The sequence below is a fragment of the Apteryx mantelli genome, chromosome 6 (assembly GCF_036417845.1).
Source record: "Apteryx mantelli isolate bAptMan1 chromosome 6, bAptMan1.hap1, whole genome shotgun sequence".
Taxonomy (NCBI): domain Eukaryota; kingdom Metazoa; phylum Chordata; class Aves; order Apterygiformes; family Apterygidae; genus Apteryx; species Apteryx mantelli.
Genome location: NC_089983.1, coordinates 48,567,697 through 48,585,847, shown reverse-complemented (window position 1 = coordinate 48,585,847; position 18,151 = coordinate 48,567,697). Strand labels below are relative to the sequence as shown.

The 18,151-nt window shown below is 37.2% G+C and overlaps 1 protein-coding gene across 2 annotated transcripts; it reads left to right on the top strand.

The window, feature by feature from the left end:
- Positions 1 to 193: 193 nt before the first annotated feature.
- Positions 194 to 12,429, top strand: MMADHC (metabolism of cobalamin associated D). 2 transcript variants are annotated; one of them, XM_067299425.1, is made up of 8 exons: positions 230 to 247; positions 487 to 537; positions 2,947 to 3,091; positions 3,321 to 3,538; positions 5,784 to 5,889; positions 7,160 to 7,290; positions 10,325 to 10,411; positions 11,849 to 12,429. In XM_067299425.1, the coding sequence occupies exons 2-8, from the start codon at positions 529 to 531 to the stop codon at positions 12,041 to 12,043; spliced, it is 891 nt and encodes a 296-aa protein (XP_067155526.1). In that variant the 5' UTR covers positions 230 to 247; positions 487 to 528; the 3' UTR covers positions 12,044 to 12,429. The 2 variants fall into 2 exon arrangements, with proteins under 2 accessions (XP_013812802.2, XP_067155526.1); XM_013957348.2 differs by lacking the exon at positions 487 to 537 and having other exon boundaries at positions 194 to 247.
- Positions 12,430 to 18,151: the final 5,722 nt, after the last annotated feature.

The following is an 18,151-nucleotide window of genomic DNA, read 5'->3' as shown; positions in this document are numbered from 1 at the left end:
CGCGGCCCCCCGCCGCCGCCGCCCCGCCCCCTCGGCAGAGGCGCTCCCCTGCCCTCCGCCCTCGCTCTCAGCCCCAAGCAATCAATCGCCGGCTGGCGGCGATGGATTGTCTCTGTCTGCTGCCTGGCCCCGCTAATCGAGGTGTCAGTGCATCGACTTCTTAGGCCTAGGAGCGGGCGGGACACCTCCCGCAAGGATGCGGGGCGGGACGGCTGTCGCCGCCATTTTGCAGGAAGAGCTGAGACAGGTAGGGGCTGCGCCGCGCCGCCCCGGGCTCTCCCTCGGGAGAGGCCACAGTCCGCTCCCATTCCCGGCCCTCCGCCACGTCTCCCCTTCCGCTCCCTGTGCTGCCCGCTTCGGCGGCGGGTGGGCGGGCATCGCCGCGGTGCCCTGTGAGGCCGTCGTCGTGGGAACGGGGGCGGGAGGGCCCGGCCCTGGCGGGGAGAGGGCGGCGGTGCCTCAGCGGTGCGCTCGCTTCTCTTCCAGGGGGAGCCGGGCGTTTAAGCGAGAGGGAGCCCGCCGCCTGCCATGGCCACCGTGAGTAACGGCGATGCCCGGGGCTCGGCGCCGCGGCGGCCGGCGGAGCCGCGGTGCCTGAAAAACCGCCCCTGCGCCGCGTCTCCGCGAGAAGGCGAAACTGCGCTGTTGGGGGAGGGTGTTGCTCAATGTTCCTTCTTTTTCCTGTTGTGCAGCTTTTGAATCTTAATGCTTATGGGGGGAATAGTTCATAAAAACCTCTGTTATACCAAAAACACTTTTAGCAGCAAGTAAGACATCTGGGAGAGGATCACTTTCCTTTTTCCATTTCAATTCCAGAAGGCAAATTCTGTGGGTATAATATAGATGATCTAGTTATGGATTAAATAGGATCTAATTTTTTTAATATCATTAGTTAAGATGAAATATTAAAGCTTACCACCATGTAGTCAACCCGGGGTAATTCAGACTGAAGAATAAAACATGCTTTATTGATTTAATCTAGCCACACAGACATGGAAAACTTGTCGTTTTCAGTAGTATTTTTGACTTATGTAATGTTAGGTGTGTAAATATTTGCAGAAGTGAGCTTTATCAACATGAACACGGTTAGACTCTATACTTAGCTTTTAACATTCGCATGTTAAGTGACCCCGAGTATAAAAAAATTTTTTTTTATTTTGTATTTATATGTCAGCTATAACTCAGTTTACATCCATTTTATGTCTATTGTGTATAATGACTATGTTAAACTTTGTTTCAGTAGTGCTTTTATGTAGTAAGGAAAAAACATTAAAATGGGATCAGCAGATTGTGTTTACTGTTTCAAAAGCCTTTTAAACCTAGTGTTGTTTGAGGACTAGGCAGCTTAAGGCCTCCACTGTTAAATACTTGGTATAAGTCAGTAAATCAAATGTGTGGATATGTATTTGAGTCTTCACGATGTTAGCATAACTTATTAGACATTCTGTGTTGGTGCACAGATGGTATGTAAGTAGCTGATGCTTACTGGCCTAGGTTCTGATGTGTCAGAGTCTTTACCCTTAAGCATTTGAATAGTACCATTTTCTCACTTTTTTTTAAGTAACCTTGTTTCTTACCTATCTAATGGCAACCACGTGCATAAACTTGTGTAGGATCAAGAATATGGCATTTAAGAAAAACCCTTCATGTTAGTTTCTCAAAGGATTCCCCCCACACACACACCTGGGAAATGGAGTCTTGCAAAAGCACATGTTATGGCAGGTGGGATTTATATTTTGCAGCAGTGTGTGGCTTTGCAACACTGTAATCAATAGTATTGAAAGTTCTGGGCTAGATTTAGGTAGCCTTTCATTTTTTAATTACATTTTCTACATTTTGAGTGTATGATAGGTTATTTTTGTCTATTTTGTGTATGTAGCTGCATCATGGAAGTTGCCAACCTGTTTCTGAATTACAAAAAATAGATTGGACTTTCAGTTATATCAACTGAGTATTTTTTTGCGAAAAACAATCAGTAATAATTATATTACTGTTTAAGGTATCATCACTGGGCTTCAGAATTAATCCTCATGATCAGAACCTACTAGCCCTTTGGAGCACTAATGTTGAGAGCATTTGCACGCTCAGGAAGATAGTATTGCATCATTTTCTATTTACTGAATGGCTGAATCAGCTTCTGAAAGAATGGTCCTTAGCAGTTGAAAGTTCTGTTAACAGCACAATTCTGTGGCGTGAAGCAGATTTTCTGGTGCATTTCAAGACTGTAGAATTCATAAAGGTTCCGTGGCTTGTTGGCAGTTTGCCCATGCTACTGATTTGTTTGCAGCAATATTCATTTATAAATATGTAAATATATCAAGTTTGCAAATCTAAATAGCACTGCTTGCACTAACTTATTAAGTTTTGCACATGATAAATATTTATAGTATTTCAAGTGCAAAATGGAGCAGCTGAAATTGCCATACCCACCTGTTTTGATATGTATATCCCCTCTATAGTTCAGAGCTGTTGGTATGTTTACTTTGCTGGCAAAGAAATAGGTGTGGATACATGTATGTTTGCTTCTAGATGAAAGCTACAAGATGTGTCTGTAATGTTACTTTTTTTTTTTTTAAACTTGTGATTCTGAGAAGTGGGAGTATGGGCTAAAATTTGTGCTAGTTTTTGGGTTACAGATCTTGCATATCAGTGTATATTGACCTAGCAATATTTCTAAGTATTTCTTATAATGAACTTCATGGATTTATTGAATTATGACAGTCATGGAAATAATACTGGGTGCATTATTTTTCCCCATCCATAACTTAGTTGAGACTTTGGTGTTTCAGTGATGCTATTTAAACTTTTCTGCTTTCTTTCTCAAGTAAGAGCCTTTCAGTGTGTGTTTTTAAGGCTCTTCCTTAGTAAAATGTATATATTTTTATTATTTTATATATATATAAAAGTATGTAATACTTGTTTTTGTTTTTTTTTTTTCCTTCTCAGGTGCTCTGTAATAGAGCAAGACTGGTCACCTACCTACCAGGGTTTTATTCCTTAGTCAAAAGAGTTGTAAATCCCAAGGCTTTTTCTACAGCAGGTTCCTCTGGCTCAGATGAGCCTCATGTTGCTGCTACACCTCCTGATTTATGTAAGAAAAAGCAAATTCATTTTCTTTGCATTCATGTGCTGTCAGAACTTTGCATCCCGTATAAATTTGAGGGTTCTGAAGTGTGCTTTTTATGGCAGGACCCTTAATTTTACTTGTATGTTGTGGTTATTTTAGTCACAATCATATAAAAAATAAGTATCTCTATTTGAGCGCAGAGACTTTCTGTGTGTCTGTCTGACTGACTAATGTAAGGCCTTGACTTTTACAGGTCCAAGAACTGTATGGCCAGATGAAGTAATGGGTCCATTTGGCCCTCAGGACCAGAGATTCCAGTTGCCTGGTAATATTGGTTTTGACTGTCACCTAAATGGTACAGCTTCTCAGAAGAAAATCCGAGTTCATAAAAGTCTGCCTGATGTATTAGCAGAGCCTTCACCAAGTGAAAGGCATGAATTTGTAATGGCACAATACATCAATGAATTTCAGGTAAGAACAGTCATTTTCTATATAAAGCTGATATTTCTTGTCTGGGCTAAACAAACATAATTGATCTCCCTTCCTCCTGAAAAGAGATATTGATGATGTTCTAGATGGGTTTGAAAGATGTGTTTTAAGTGAGATGGTTTTTTTTCTTTCAGGAGGAAAAAAAAATTTCTTTTTTTTTTTTGACTGTACATCTAAGCATAGTGAAGTAGCATTTTAATAGTGACTTGCTTGTATGGATATGTGAAAAGAAAACTTCAGTTTTAAAACCTACTGTTGACCAGCTCTCACTTACCAGCTTTTATCAAATAGTACTGATAGTTTCTTACCTAAATATTTCATTTAATGGATCTGTTCTTAAGTGGGTTGGACAATGACCTTTAGATCTGACTGTTTAGTTCTGACAACCGTTGAATTAATACATGCAAAACAGACCAGCGTAGCTCAAGCGCAGTGTTTGAGACTGCATTTTGGGAATGACAAAACTTGCAGTGAGTAAGATTCCTTATTAACAATAGTCAGCTTGATAATTGCTAGCTCAGCTTGCGTAATCATAATGTTTCAAGAAACATTTATTGCCACCAGCTGCTAACTTGACTTTCCAGCCAGTCTGAATTTGTGACATGCTTGGACTTTGGAAATTAACTAACAAATCTCCTTTGTAAAAATGCCATATAATGTTTTCCTTTGCTCAGATCATGAAAACAGAATTTAGGAAGTTCACCATAAGATTACAACTTCTGCAAACCTAACCCTCCATTAAAAGCCCAACAGAGTTTTCTAGTCTCTTGTGTATTTAATGTAAACCAGGTGTGCTTAATGCATGTCTGTTTTCCAGCAAGATTACTTATATAATAAAATGCCCAGTGCATCTGCTGCCCTTCCAAGTGGAAGGGAGAAACTGGCAAGAGCAGTGCTAAGTTTTTCTGCTGGTGTTCAAAATGTAGCCAACGAGAGTCAGCTCAGTTTCCCACCACTGCTGTTAGGAAGCCCTGAACAAGATACAGCTAATGAGAATACTCAACTACTTGCCTTAGGAAAGGATCCATATTTGGATGATGGGATCAGCTGAATGCAGAATCCCCTAGGCATTGCAGCACCAGGCAAGTGAAAAGTCTGGGGCAGCTGAAGCTCAGGCACCTGCCCTTGAACCAGTCAGAGCAATGTCAGACCTGTCTGACCTCTGTATACTTGAGACTGATGTATTGGTTTTATCTGAGCAGGGTGAAAGGACTCACCAGCCTATCAATACAAAAAAGTGGTTTTGATCCATGGAAAGTGGCTGTAGTCTCTTGATGAATAGATGCCTGGTTTGCTTATATATTATGTAAGTGTATGTTTAGCCAGATAGAATAGGAGCAGCAGGTGAGAAAAGTAAGAGAAATCACAGTGAAGTACCATTCTTAATAAGAGAAGCATCCTATAATTAAGAAGGGGAGTATACAAGGCTTATAATATGAGAGAAAACATGCAACTTTTTTTTTTACACAAATACAGTGTACAAATAGTAGGTAGGACTGAATACTCATTGCTGTAATTTCACTCTTTGAAATTTACTGAAATTCGTTCTAAATTGACATAACTAGAGCTAGAAAAGTTACCTTTAGAGATTCTGTCCCTGTGTTACATGTGTTACATAACAGTTGCTATCTCAAAGACGACAGCTTTTGTTATCTTCCTAGGGGCATTTTAAGCTTAAATGCTATATATCTAACCTGCAGACTTTCTATTTGTAAGGTGCTCGCAATATGTTTTTTAGAAACTCTAGAGCAAAAAAACTGTAAAGAACAAAAATGGTATTATTGAAAAAGTTCTGGTTTTGAAGCTACAACAGCTAATGTAGAAAATACTGAAAATACGGTGCTTAGAACCGTTGTGCAACTTCCTGAAACTGTTCTGGCTCAGGTAATGCGTGTACGTACAAAATCTATCAATTGCTATGGTGTTGAATACTTAAACTATTATTTCAAAAAAAAATTTTCAGAAATTTCTGTATGAAGGTTATAGGATAATAGAGTTGCAACGCAATATAAGGAAGTTTGACATTTCTACATAGGTTTAAGTAATAGTAGATTATACCTATATCTGTTCCAATTTTACTATTTTAGAAGTGAGTTTTAAATCTTACTGCAAGTCATCTTTTGTGAAACTGCTTGGGTCTGTCTGTAGACAGTCAAAAATGTGGTGTACAAAGTTATTCCTGTTATGTATTAACAAATGTGAAAGTTACCAGTTTTATTTTTCTCAGGGTACTGATGTTCCACATAAACAGCAAATAAATAATGCTGAAACTTACTTCGAAAATGCAAAGGTAGAATGTGCAGTACAAGCTTGTCCCGAACTGCTACGAAAAGGTACATTTTCACTTTTTTGACAGTGGAAAAAATAAACTTTTTAAAAAGTAAAAACATACAAGTAAAGGCTCTGATATAACTGATGTCACAGAATATGTACTAGAAAAGAGTTAATATTTTTCAAAAGAAAACATATATTGTAAAGTGAAATATAAATATTTTGCTGTTGACAATACACTATTTATTATAAAATTTAGTGTCACTTAAATTTGACATCAATGTATCTGTAGAGAGTGGGAGAAAGTAACTTTTGGCTGCTTCTTTGGTACCAAGTAGATTCTGGGACTTGCTATCCAAAGACCACTCTGAGGAAAATCCAGCCTTTTGCCCTGCTTCTTAGGAAAATAGCAGATTGAAAGTACAAAACCATTGAACGAGTTGGTATTGTATCTTTCTTTAATTTGTGCCAGAAGGGAATGCTTCAAATTAAATTGGGATAAAAACTTCTGACTTTATTGAATAAAATCTTGTCTCACTGTTAATTTCCAAAAAAACCTGAAATCTGGCTGAAATCTTAGTTTAGGAGCTGAAGAGAAGAGACTGTTCAGAGAGCAAGAAAGAGCTCTTGGACTTTCAGTTCTGGAAAGTGTTGCTTCCTCCCAAACTGAAAACAAGGGTCCTTATGCTAATAAAGCCTAATTGCAATTTTGCTGCTTCATATGCATTTGTGTTTTTAGTCCAAAAGACAATATAGAGATAGAAGCATGATAATTCTGGTTTTGGGCCTTCTCTGCCCCAGGGGAAACACTGTCACAAGTAGTGTCTGCAGTACAGTACCAATATTCTGGGTCTGCTGTCACATCCTAGGAACATTCTCTTTGAAGAAGATCTGAGAAATTTGTGCTGAAAACATTAATGTAAAATAAGTGTGCATAAATAATATGGCTTAATCAGAAAGTATGGGTCTCCTCATCTGTGCACAAAAATTGTTGTTGTTCATTTTGAAATACTAAAATATTACTGTACTTGATAATATATCTTTGCAAAGAAAGATACCTACTTGTTTGTGAACATCTAAAATGTGCAGAATAGGGGGGCTTTTGTCATCTTCCAGTCCATAAGTGACTTTTGAGAGGACCTGACCAAGGTACATTACTTTTTACAAAAGCAACATCAGTGCTCCAAGCCAGCATGCTATTTGCCAGATTTCACACACACCCCTAAATGAAATTGAAGGCTCTGAAGCAGGGCAAATAATTTGTCTAAAGCAGAAAAATATCAAGGAAAATGTAAAACGAATCCATTAAAATGCTGGTTTCACTTTCTTTAGACTTTGAGTCAATGTTTCCAGAAGTGACTGCCAGTCGTTTAACAGTATTGACTGTTACCCAGAAAACTAAAAATGATATGACTGTATGGAGTCAAGAAGTGGAGGATGAGAGAGAAATGCTGTTAGAAAATGTAAGTAGCTGTCAATAGTGTCAATTTATTTTTGTTTGCAGATGAAACTTCTGTGAACTGCTTATATCTTTGATCCATTTCAAGTTCTGTTACTAATTTGCTGTGGTGTTCTTAAGAGCATTTCTGAGCTAATCCATACCTATGTTCTCTTTCTGATAAAATGGAGATGTTTTTTCCCATCTTTGGAACTTTTATTATTCTACTTGGAATGTCTCACAGAACCATTGAATTCTTTATAGCAGAGTGAGTCAGGAACATGTCAGAAAGATTTTAAAATGGTACAGTAAATTTTTAAAGATACTCGATTGTTATCCTGTTGCAGTTCTTAAGGAACAGCAACTATTTTCTCTTATTTCAGCTGTAGTAATAATGCGTTTTGTAAGATTTCACTGCTCCCTGTTTTTTCTGTAATGTAATTGAGATTCCACTACGATGTCTGTTAATGTGTGCATTCTTACTTGTAAGAAGTGGTTGCTCTGTTTTTCTTCATTCTGCCAATTGATTTGGTTAAGGCTTTTAGCCTGCATAGCAGTGATACTTACTATGCGTTCATCTTCTTCCAGAGCTCTGGAAGTGCTCTTGTCCACTAGAGGTCTCTTTGGAAATAGCCTTCTTTCCCGTTCTTCAGGCTTTTTAGTATCTGCTCCAGCAGGTGTCGCTGCTTACCGCTGCTGGCATTTTTTTTCTTAGCCTCTTAAAATATAAAAATTTTACATAATTTTATTACATTTTTTCTAAAACTAGTAAAAAATGCCCTGTGGGAATTTAATCTCTGTAGTCAGAGTCAAATTTATGCTTGAAAATAGTCTGGTAATATGCTTTTCAATCCAGTAAACTGCAAGTATGGTCAATACAAGTAAAGGCAAAGTGAGGATTACTGCAGAAAAAGAAGCAATCTGAAGGATCAACGTGAAGATTACAAACAAATTAAAATTCCCTTCATTTTAGTGGGTTCTTCTCTTTGAATTATTTATGGTCTGTTGGTCTTTGGCATTGTAATCTGGTCTAATTATATGTTAATTGGCATCTTTCTTCCTTGTGCACCTCCCTGTCAACTCTAATATAGTAACTGCAGGGGTGTTAGGATGTTAGATGTAACCCCCTGGCCTAAAGGTTACTAACAGCAAATTCACAATAAAATGGACTGTTTATTTGCTTCATAGATGGTTAGAAGTAATCTTAGAAAAACTAATTTAATGTGAGAGGCTTGTGCTCTAGTAATGAGTTATTTACAGCCAGACCTAAGTGTTTACAGTAAGTCTCAGGTGTTTATTTACATCACTCTAAGGACTTGCTGCAGGTTTGTTACAACACTGGATCAAAAGATCAAAAATATCAAAAAGATGAAAAGATATAGAAGTGTGTACCTTAAAAGCTGTCTTCACATGGCTTGCTTGCATTTGTGACTTAACTTAAGGTTGAAACATAGGTAATCTTCAGATCCATTGAACATCAAAATAGAGCACTGAAGGAACAGGTTAGTGTTAAGGGTAAATTTTTTAGTTTGGACCATGAATGAACTGAGGCTGAATAACTAATCTTTCTATAAATTCAAAACCATGAGCTGCTCAGGGCACTAATTCTAGAGAACAGTGCAGTTTTTATACTTCAAAATAAACAAATGAATTATTTACTTTCAAGTTAGACAGCAGTGCATCTTTAAGTGCCTAAGGAATTTCCTTTATGTTCAGAAATAACTAAGTGAATTGCATGAGTGCTTTACTCCAAATCAGTATATTCAGCTGTTCAGATTTTTGCACCTGGATGTATTTTCCTCAGAATGCATGAATGGTCTTAGGAACATCATGTCATCTAGATTTTTGTATTTGTTTTTCTCACATACCTTTGCAGACTTCCTTAGCAGTTTTCCCTGGACCCTTGCTGGTCCACATGACATGGGTTGAAACCTGCTGATCTAGGTGATGGAAAGCAAAAAAAACTGAGGTCCCCTGTTCTTGCCGATTTATTTGTGGAAAAATGTGTTTTATAATCTATAGATCATCTAGTTTTTTGTCCCATGTTGTGATATCAGAATACAAGAGCATAGTACTGTCATTGGAATTAATACAATGTCTTGTCTGCTCAGTGTGTCACAGCTTTAAATGTACCTGAATTTTGTGGTTGATTTTTCTTCTGTATCTGACAAACAGATAACTGCTACTCAATGCCAAAGAGTGAAAACTTTAGCTAATCTGTGGTATTAAGCAAATGTGAAGAAGTTGCTACAAAAATATAGATTCTATAAACTGTCTCTTCAGAGAAAAGAGGTTTCAGATAAAGCATTAGAGAACAGGAAACTTTTTGGCGTGTTGGGTAATTTAAAAAAGTATTTTAGGCATCATCAGCCAGTGTCCTCCAGTGTAACTGAAACATGACCTACAACTTTGTCTAGTGGGAGAGTTTGAAATCATCATCCATCCTGGCCATCAGTCAAATGATAACATGAAAATTGATGTAGATCACTGAAGTCAAATGCTTGCAGAACTGTTTGATATCATGATGCTAAACTAAAATGTTCTTAAAATCATTTGCAGTTAGACGCTCGTAGTGTAAGAACAACTTCATGATACTGTCCTGTTTGCCATGATAAGAGCTTATAGCAAAACTGTATTTTTTGTTTCCAATATATTTAATGCCACATTTAGCGTCAAATTTATTGAGTTTAGATTAGATCTGTAAACTTGTGGAGATAATACTGAGGAAATACCTGAAGTAATGGCTGACTTCTTAAAAAGGATAACAGGTATGGCTGCAGTCTGCTTGAATAATCAAAGCAATTGCATTACTCCTTGTACATACTGTTAATCCATTACTGACTGGCACAAGAAGCATTTTTAAATCTCATTGAGTAGCCCAATATATACCATTGATTTTAGTCCTCTTAGTATTTTTATTTAAAGTATGTTGAATTTCCCATTTTTAGTAGAGGCTAAAAAAAAGTGTGCTAGTTCATTTTTCAAAATGTTTTATATGCTTTCTGATGTGTACATACTTATCAAAATTTTCATTTAACTTCCTTCCTTTTTTTTTTAAGTTCATTAATGGTGCCAAGGAAATCTGTTACGCAATTTGTTCTGAAGGCTATTGGGCTGACTTCATTGATCCGTCCTCAGGACTGGCAGTAAGTTACTGTGCTGCATGGAATATGCAGTGGACACTGTTACGTACTAACTGGCAGTTGTATCTGTATTCTTTCATATGGGTCAAATCCAACTTTTCATATTGACCAAAAGCTGTTACCACAGCATGATTCCTCTCAAAAATTAAGGAGATACAGTAGTGCCCCCGATCAAGGTCCCATACTGTGTCATGTATCATTGCAGTTGGCACTTCGAAGAACATTGTTCAGCAATGAAGCTGAATTTCAGATAACTATAGGAGTTGTATACCAAAAAACTCTTGTTCACTGCACCAGTGTGACCTCCAAAGATAACTTGGTAGTCCTGACATCTATTTGTGGGGATAGAAATTTTTAAAATTTCTTTGCACTAGTCAGTAAGATCTCTTATGTAGAAAAAGGGAATATATTGTTCCTCCTAAACAAGGTTAGCTCTCATTGTCAGATTAAACCAATTCTCTGCAGGAGCTGAAAGGTTTTTTTTACCAAGACATCTGTGAAATGCAACATAGTCTTAAAATCTGTAAGATCTCTGTAAGAGAACTGAGAGAATTTCTCTCAAGGCATGTATGCATATGTTTTTTTTTTTTGTCAGAGAACTAATCTTTAAAACCTCATCACAGTTGAATGTAATCATGGTAGAGCTCAATTTAGTGGTGTTACTTTATTAAAATCACTATGAAAGGCAATTATTTATTGTGGCATCAAAGACACAGCTTTAACAGGGATTGTTTATAGTCTGGACGCAATTGAAGATGTGTGTGGTACTTAAAACCTTCCCTGAATATTCCATGCATATAAGGAATAGCTATGGATTAATAAAAACAGGATTCTGTGGGCTCCAATCCAGTAGTAACATCCTTATCCATGAGCTGTTCATCAGGAGTAGACTTTTGTGTCAGTATTAAGCTTCTTCTTGTTTTGAGGTGAAGCAACTGAAATAACTGATTCCAATTTGCATATGCTCTACTCTTCAAAACATCTTTCTTTATGGGGTGGACTCACTGAAAACATGCGTGTTTTCATTTTGCTACATAACATCTGTTCTATCCATAATGCCTAGTAGAATTTTTCAAAACTACTTAAGGGTTTTTTGTATATTTAGTTGATTAGACATTCAAACCCACTGATATGCCTTCAGCTGTCTGTCAGCAATAATGGGGAATATTTAAGTATGGGCTATTCACTTCATTATCAGTATAACAGAGGTCCTCTGCTTAAATTTTCCTGAACAAGACTATACTTATTCCAAAAGATGTAACTAGTACTTCTGGGCTTTTGTTTTAAAAAGAGATAATTCTGATGCTTTTGAAACATAAATGCTCTGTTTTAAATTGTTTAATTGTTTTAAACACATTCTAAAATGCTTTGTTACTAAGCTGTTAGCCTTTAGTCTAAATGTTCTTGGAAATGTGAAAACTTCTCTTCTTTTCCACGTAGTTTTTTGGACCGTATACAAACAACACTCTGTTTGAAACAGATGAACGCTACCGCCACCTGGGATTCTGCATTGATGATCTTGGCTGCTGCAAAGTTATTCGTCATAACATCTGGGGTACTCACGTGCTTGTAGGAAGTATTTTTACTAATGCTGAACCTGACAGCCCAATCATGAGAAAACTGAGTGGAAACTAGCAGCCACCAGAGTTTCACAAGTTCATGTATGACCTCTGCATTCTTTTACTTGGTGATTCTCTGTAAGCATTGTCAGGAAATGCCACGCTTTGGAATATTCTTACTTAGATAATAAAGTGTCTGTTATTTATTTTAGTCTTTGTGAAATATGTATTTACCACATGTGATTTAAAATATTGACAATGTTTTAACAGCTACCTACATCTCACATGAATTTTAAGCTGTGAGTTTCCTTCATCTTGAATAAGTTTGAAAACATGTACATAGTTATCCGTGTATCCTTTTTAAAAATTATATCACAAACCACCCTTCTTAAGTGACTGTTGTATCTTTCAGTGTCTCTGACGAATCCGTGTTCTTTGCATTAAAAATCCTGATGCCATTGACGTTTCTAGGAATTTTGCCATTTACTGGAATAAGCCTAGGATTTCGAATGTTGTCCCAAAATATAAAACCTAATAAAAATTGGAGCAGCGAGTGTTAGGCTAATCGCTCATTCACTGCTCTGAAAAGAGAATGAGATAAGCTCTCAGTGATCTGTGACTATGAGCAATACTTAAGTAGGGAAATGTTCACTTGATTGCTACATCCAGAGACTCTTGATAAAAAGTCTTAAATTATGCTAGAATTAGTCATCTCAAAGTTTTTGTCTTCATGGTGCTTGGAATTTTATTTTCTCAGTGTTAGAACTAAATATATTTAATTAGTTTATATATTCAAATGCAATTTAAAGATACTTTCGTAACTTTCTTAGGTCATTAAATACATTGTTTTCAAAAAAGATAATTGTAACGGCAATAGTTAGATATAATCCATGTTTTTTCCTGTACTTGGATCTAATTGGGATTTGTCTCTGTAATTTTGAAATGCCTGAGCAAATGGCAATTATGATCAATTATAAAAGTATTTCAATAGGAAGGTTTCAGTAAACAAGTCAGTCTCTAGGCATTATAAAAACCATCAGGTCAATTCAAGTTATTGGAGAAAGAACAAGGAGAAAATTCAAGATGTCTGAAATTCCAAAACTCTTTGTCAGCTGCCTTGCTACAGAAACTAAGTAACAAACTAGATTTTAATCTCGCAGTCAATTATCAGGGCCATTTGTTGATACCTGACTGCTGTAACTGTGCCAGTTTATGCAACAATGGGGATCCTTCAGTCTTGATTCAGTCAAAATTTAATGCAACTCTTGTCTGGATAATGACTGCATAAGATGATGCTTGGAGAGATTTAGCTTCCTTTAAAGAAGCTAGGGGCTTTATTCATCATGTCTTTTTTCCAATATTGACAATTACATATTAAATTTTTCTCCTGGATTTGTATACTATTTCTGTTCCCTACTCAGGGTCTAACCCTGTTATCGCCAAAGTCTTTTGGCTTTAATGGATTTAGAGCCAGATCCCTTACTAAGTGCCTGTATGTGTCCCTGTCGGTGATTGCTGCAAGCCCACACCTTCCCTCTGTTGTGGAGACAGCAGTGATGAAGACTCTCTCCCCTGGAGAACTGAGTGCTGTCTACTTTGAATTCATTGTCACAAAGCCTCCAGTTCAGAGTTTATCTTGCTTGCCTGCATCACTGTCATCGCTGTTGGTTCCAGCCTGCACACGTTCCAAGGTTCAAGTATATGGTGCTGAGGCAGGATTTGTTTATTGCTTTGTCCTGGAACTGGGGCTGTGTTTTTTCCAGAGTCACAGTTCTTGACATTCTCTTCTGCCCAAGAAGTTTGGGATGGATTCTTTTTTGGATTTCATCCTCAAGAGGAAGATCCAAAAAATACTCGAGCAGGTTTTTCATGAGGATGAGGTCCAAAAAAAAAAAAAAAAAAAAAAGCTGCAAAGTGTCTTGCCTGTTTGCAAAACCAATTGAAACACAGTCATTTTGCAGAATGCAGATTACCTCATTTGACAAAAGAGGGTTTGTGGTAGAAATACACTGTTGTAGAAGACTTCATTGGATAAATATTAGAAAAATAAATTCTGTGAAATGGTTCGTATATGTATTTTAACTGCCTTGGAGACTCTTAATACTATCTTTTTTTCAAGTGACTTTGCTGTACTTGCTTTTATATGTTTTATAATGCAGAAAAAAAGTCATCAGGCAGCTATCCAAATTAAACTATGGACGCTAGGTTTTGAATTCATATCCTTCAAAGTTTCATGCTGGAAAGGTATACGGTGGCTTTTAAAATGGTTTCAACCTGATGCAGAATCTTGTCCTCACTGAAGATAGTGGAAGTTTTGTCTTGATGTCACTGACCCTAATGTTTTATGCCAGAATTTGAGGGGAGGTAAGATTTCCTGATATTTTTCTAAATAACTTTTTTTGATACATACATATTTACTGAAATTCTCAAAAGAAGCTAGTACTGTTCCAGTTCTACTTCCCTCATATCAAAAGAATTATTGTATGTTAACTTGCTACTATGAAATAAAAGTTCTTGAATACAGTGTAATTAACTTCTGATAATAAAAGCCAAAACTTTTTTTTACTGTTACAAAGTGATTTTCTTTCTGTGGTAAAGAAAAATAAACACATGAAAAGAGCTATTATATATAAGGCCACATCTCTCTTAGCAAGGATTACTGTTTTATGGGAAATACTGTTTCTCTTAATTTGAAGATGCTGATAACTTGTAAAAGTTATTCATTCATTACTAAATATGCCAGAAATTTTTTTCGCAATAAAGTCCATAAAAAGTTACTTAAAGTGATGATGCTGACCATCACAATTGTGATGTTGTAGTTACACTTATAAACACATTAATATACATAGTGAATATGCTTTAAATGATGCTAGTCTGTAAGTTGCTTGTATTAATCAGAAGGCCAAAGAACTTTTATAGATGAAATGTTTGTTTCTTAGGTGCTTTAAGATAATGAAGAAATAACTGAGCGTGAGTTACACAGAATTTGTTAGAGGTGAGAGAAAAATACTGGAAAACAGCTTAGCTACTGATTTGGCATCAGTTACTGTTTCTTGCTTGGTGCCACTGCTATTACAAAGCTTATGCTTAGGGTGAGTAAATGTTTAACTGGAGTCTGTTAGAACTTCTTTTGGTTTTAGGGTTTTTTTTGCTTTTCTTTCCTAAAATAACTTAATACCAAGTCTGATGTGAGCCATTGACTTGATTAAATTCTCCAGCAACATAGTCCAAAAGAGCTGATGGCATTGCTGCTGATGACAGTTATGTTGACAGGATTTTAATTTTAATTTATGAAAATAAATTTGTAACCAGGCTTAAAAGTTGAATAGTGATTAAATACCAAGAACAAGACTTTGAGAGAAATGGTCAGTTCATAATTGGAAAGAGGTGTGTGCTTCTCTGGTGGAAGACAAAAGCCCTCACTACCTGTTTGAGCTGAGACCAAGATAGGAAGATGTTGCTTGATTAGTTAAATCAGTAGAGGGAAATATTCAATTATCTTGAGGTCTTCAACACTTTGGGGTTCTCATATAAGCCCTGACCATCCTCTTCCTACAGGGGTTAGGATCTTTCTCTTTCCCTCTGAAGTCTCAGCTCCTAAAGTCTAGGCTCAGTGGTAGCTTTTACGCAGGCTCTAGTAGACCTGAAGAAGTAGCACGTGCCAAAGAAGCGTCTGCTCCCTGAGGGAAGAGTTAACGTGCCAAAGACTTCAGTAAGCAGAAAGCTTGAGCAGTTCTCAATGCCATGAATATTCACATTTAAGCTGTGCTACAGTAAGAGCTAATTGTAAGATTCATGCCGCTAGCTAAGTAGCACTAGATGATTTTGCGGTGGGTTAGACAAAAACCTAGTATTTTAATAGATTGAGGACTGTGTACGGCAGAGTTGAATTCAGATCTTTTCCTCAGCCACTTTTGCTCAGTTCAGTGGTTTGGGCTGATGCATTCATGATACATCCTCATGTAACAGTGCAGATTGTAGTACTTAGCTTCATACTAAACTATGCTTAACTTGTGAGAGAACAAACACATTTTAAACTAGTCTTTCTCCAAATGACTAAGTTAAAAATGTTTTTTACACAGCATATCATGTGGAAGGAGTAAGTAAAAATACTATTAGCAGTGATGTAGAACTGCAACAGCAAAATAACTGTGTCACCTGCCTCACGTGCCCCGTCCTTTCAAAGCTTCCTTTTATTAAGGGTCACTTTCACACCTTCTGTTTTTATGCTGGATCCTCAAAACTGTCTATCAAACTAGCGTTCTCTGTGCATACATTTACAGAGCACAGGAAAAATAAGCCAAGTAACCAAACAGCGCTCCTTTATAAAAGCATAAACAGTAAAGAATCCTATTCTCTTTCCACCGACAGCCACCCGGATGAGGAAAAGCTATCGAAATAATCCACAATGTCAAAGATGATACCTCTTCAGGGAGAAGGCCCCTTTCCTCTGACTGCTGTCTTGACTGCAGGCCTGCTGCCTTTTCTTGTTAATTGAGGTGTCATTCAGCAAGAGCTATTCTGATTAATAAACCTTCAGGAAAGGAACGTTGTAACTTTAGACAGCTCCAAGTACCGGATCCAGAAAGGTAAGGCCTCCGAATGAAACCACTTTGCCAAGGTAACGTACAGAACGTTTGGTCTATGAGCTTGTCTTACTCTGAAGGCTTCTGTGCAGTCAGGCTGAACTAACTGCTGAAATCTTGTGTGCTGAAAAACTTGTGTGAATTTGGAAGAGCTCTGAATACGTATGCTGTGTGTGTTGATACTATTCAAACAATCTGAAATAAGTATGGGATGGCAATACAATTTTTATACACTCGGTGATAAGTATAATTCAAGACTAGAGCACTCTTTCCAAGCTCTTTTTTTGTCAGCTCTGCCTTAGCAACAGAGCAGCTCTCCATGCAGTTTGCCTGCTGGACTGAAAGAAATGCGGAAGCTGTGATGGTTCAAAACATGTGTGGGGAATTGCCTTAGTATTATTTCTGAGTCAGTAAAATCACATTCTAAGTGTTTGTAAAGGCAGCATTGGATGCTTCTAAAAGCTTCTAAAATGTCTGATGGATGTAGTAAGGAGGTTGCATTATCATGACATTGTACTGCAAGATACACAGCATGCATGCTTCTGAAATCATCTCCTTCAGCAGCTAGGTAACTTCTTAAACCACAGTGTTAGCACTTCACAAAACTGCTCAAGTGACCGTGTGCATTAAGCGAATTCCTTCTCTTGCTCTCAGGCGAGTTCTTAGTGGACACTGATAATTCTTGCATTTGATACCAAATGAATGACAGAGATATCAAAGACTGACTGATGAAGGAGAATGAAGCATACCTATGTGAATAACTGGAAGTCCTGGTGAGTGGATAATAGAGGGCTGAAACATTTCACTTGATTCAGAATGAAACATCTCATATACAGATATTTTTACATATTCATTTTCTATCAAAGTAGGACATTTTCACACAAAAAAATTATTTCAAAATGAATATACTTTTTTCTCTTACACAAAGTCAAAATGCATATACAATTACTGATGTTCTCTCTGAGGTAGCTTTTTTTGGTGCACATGCATCAGATTTTTTTTTTTCCTGCTTGAACTGTCCCTATGTACCTAAAAGTCATGCTGGACTGTAAGCTTCCCTTTTAAACAGGTGGATTTTATGCTGTTTTGTTAGGATCCACTAGGAAATCCATAGAGAGAACCCAAAGCTTGAAAAGTTGCATTTCCATAGCTTACACATCCATATCCATGGCTCTTGATGATGTCTTGCTGAGTAGATTAGATTAAGAGCTCAAACAGTATCAGTATTCTTAACCTGAGTTAGCTAACTCATGTCAACAACCAGGTATATTCTGGTTATCACAGAACTTCAACTGGTTTTTAACTCAGGCTAACACTAAGACTTTAATTCAAGTTAATGTGTCTGAATTATTTCGTAATGAAGACAAGGCAGAATGCATTAACGTTTTTACTCCAGTGTCCCTCCAGGGGAAAAAAAGATATGCTCAAATGTAGCTGGATATTCTGAGTGTTTCCTGCACAAATTACTGTGTATGTTTTGCCAAGTTTTCCTATTAGTCTTTTGAGGAGAGGCATCATCGATACAGCAAGATTTGCAGTCCCTCAGCCTTCTGAATAAATGTTTTCAGGACATGATGGTAATAGAGTAAACCCAGTAT

Bases quoted from the DNA above. Each gene is read 5' to 3' on its own strand.
- MMADHC (XM_013957348.2), top strand. From the start codon at position 197: ATGCGGGGCGGGACGGCTGTCGCCGCCATTTTGCAGGAAGAGCTGAGA. The intron at 248-2,946 runs GTAGGGGCTGCG...TTTCCTTCTCAG, and splicing joins TGCAGGAAGAGCTGAGACAG to GTGCTCTGTAATAGAGCAAG. The intron at 3,092-3,320 runs GTAAGAAAAAGC...TGACTTTTACAG, and splicing joins TGCTACACCTCCTGATTTAT to GTCCAAGAACTGTATGGCCA.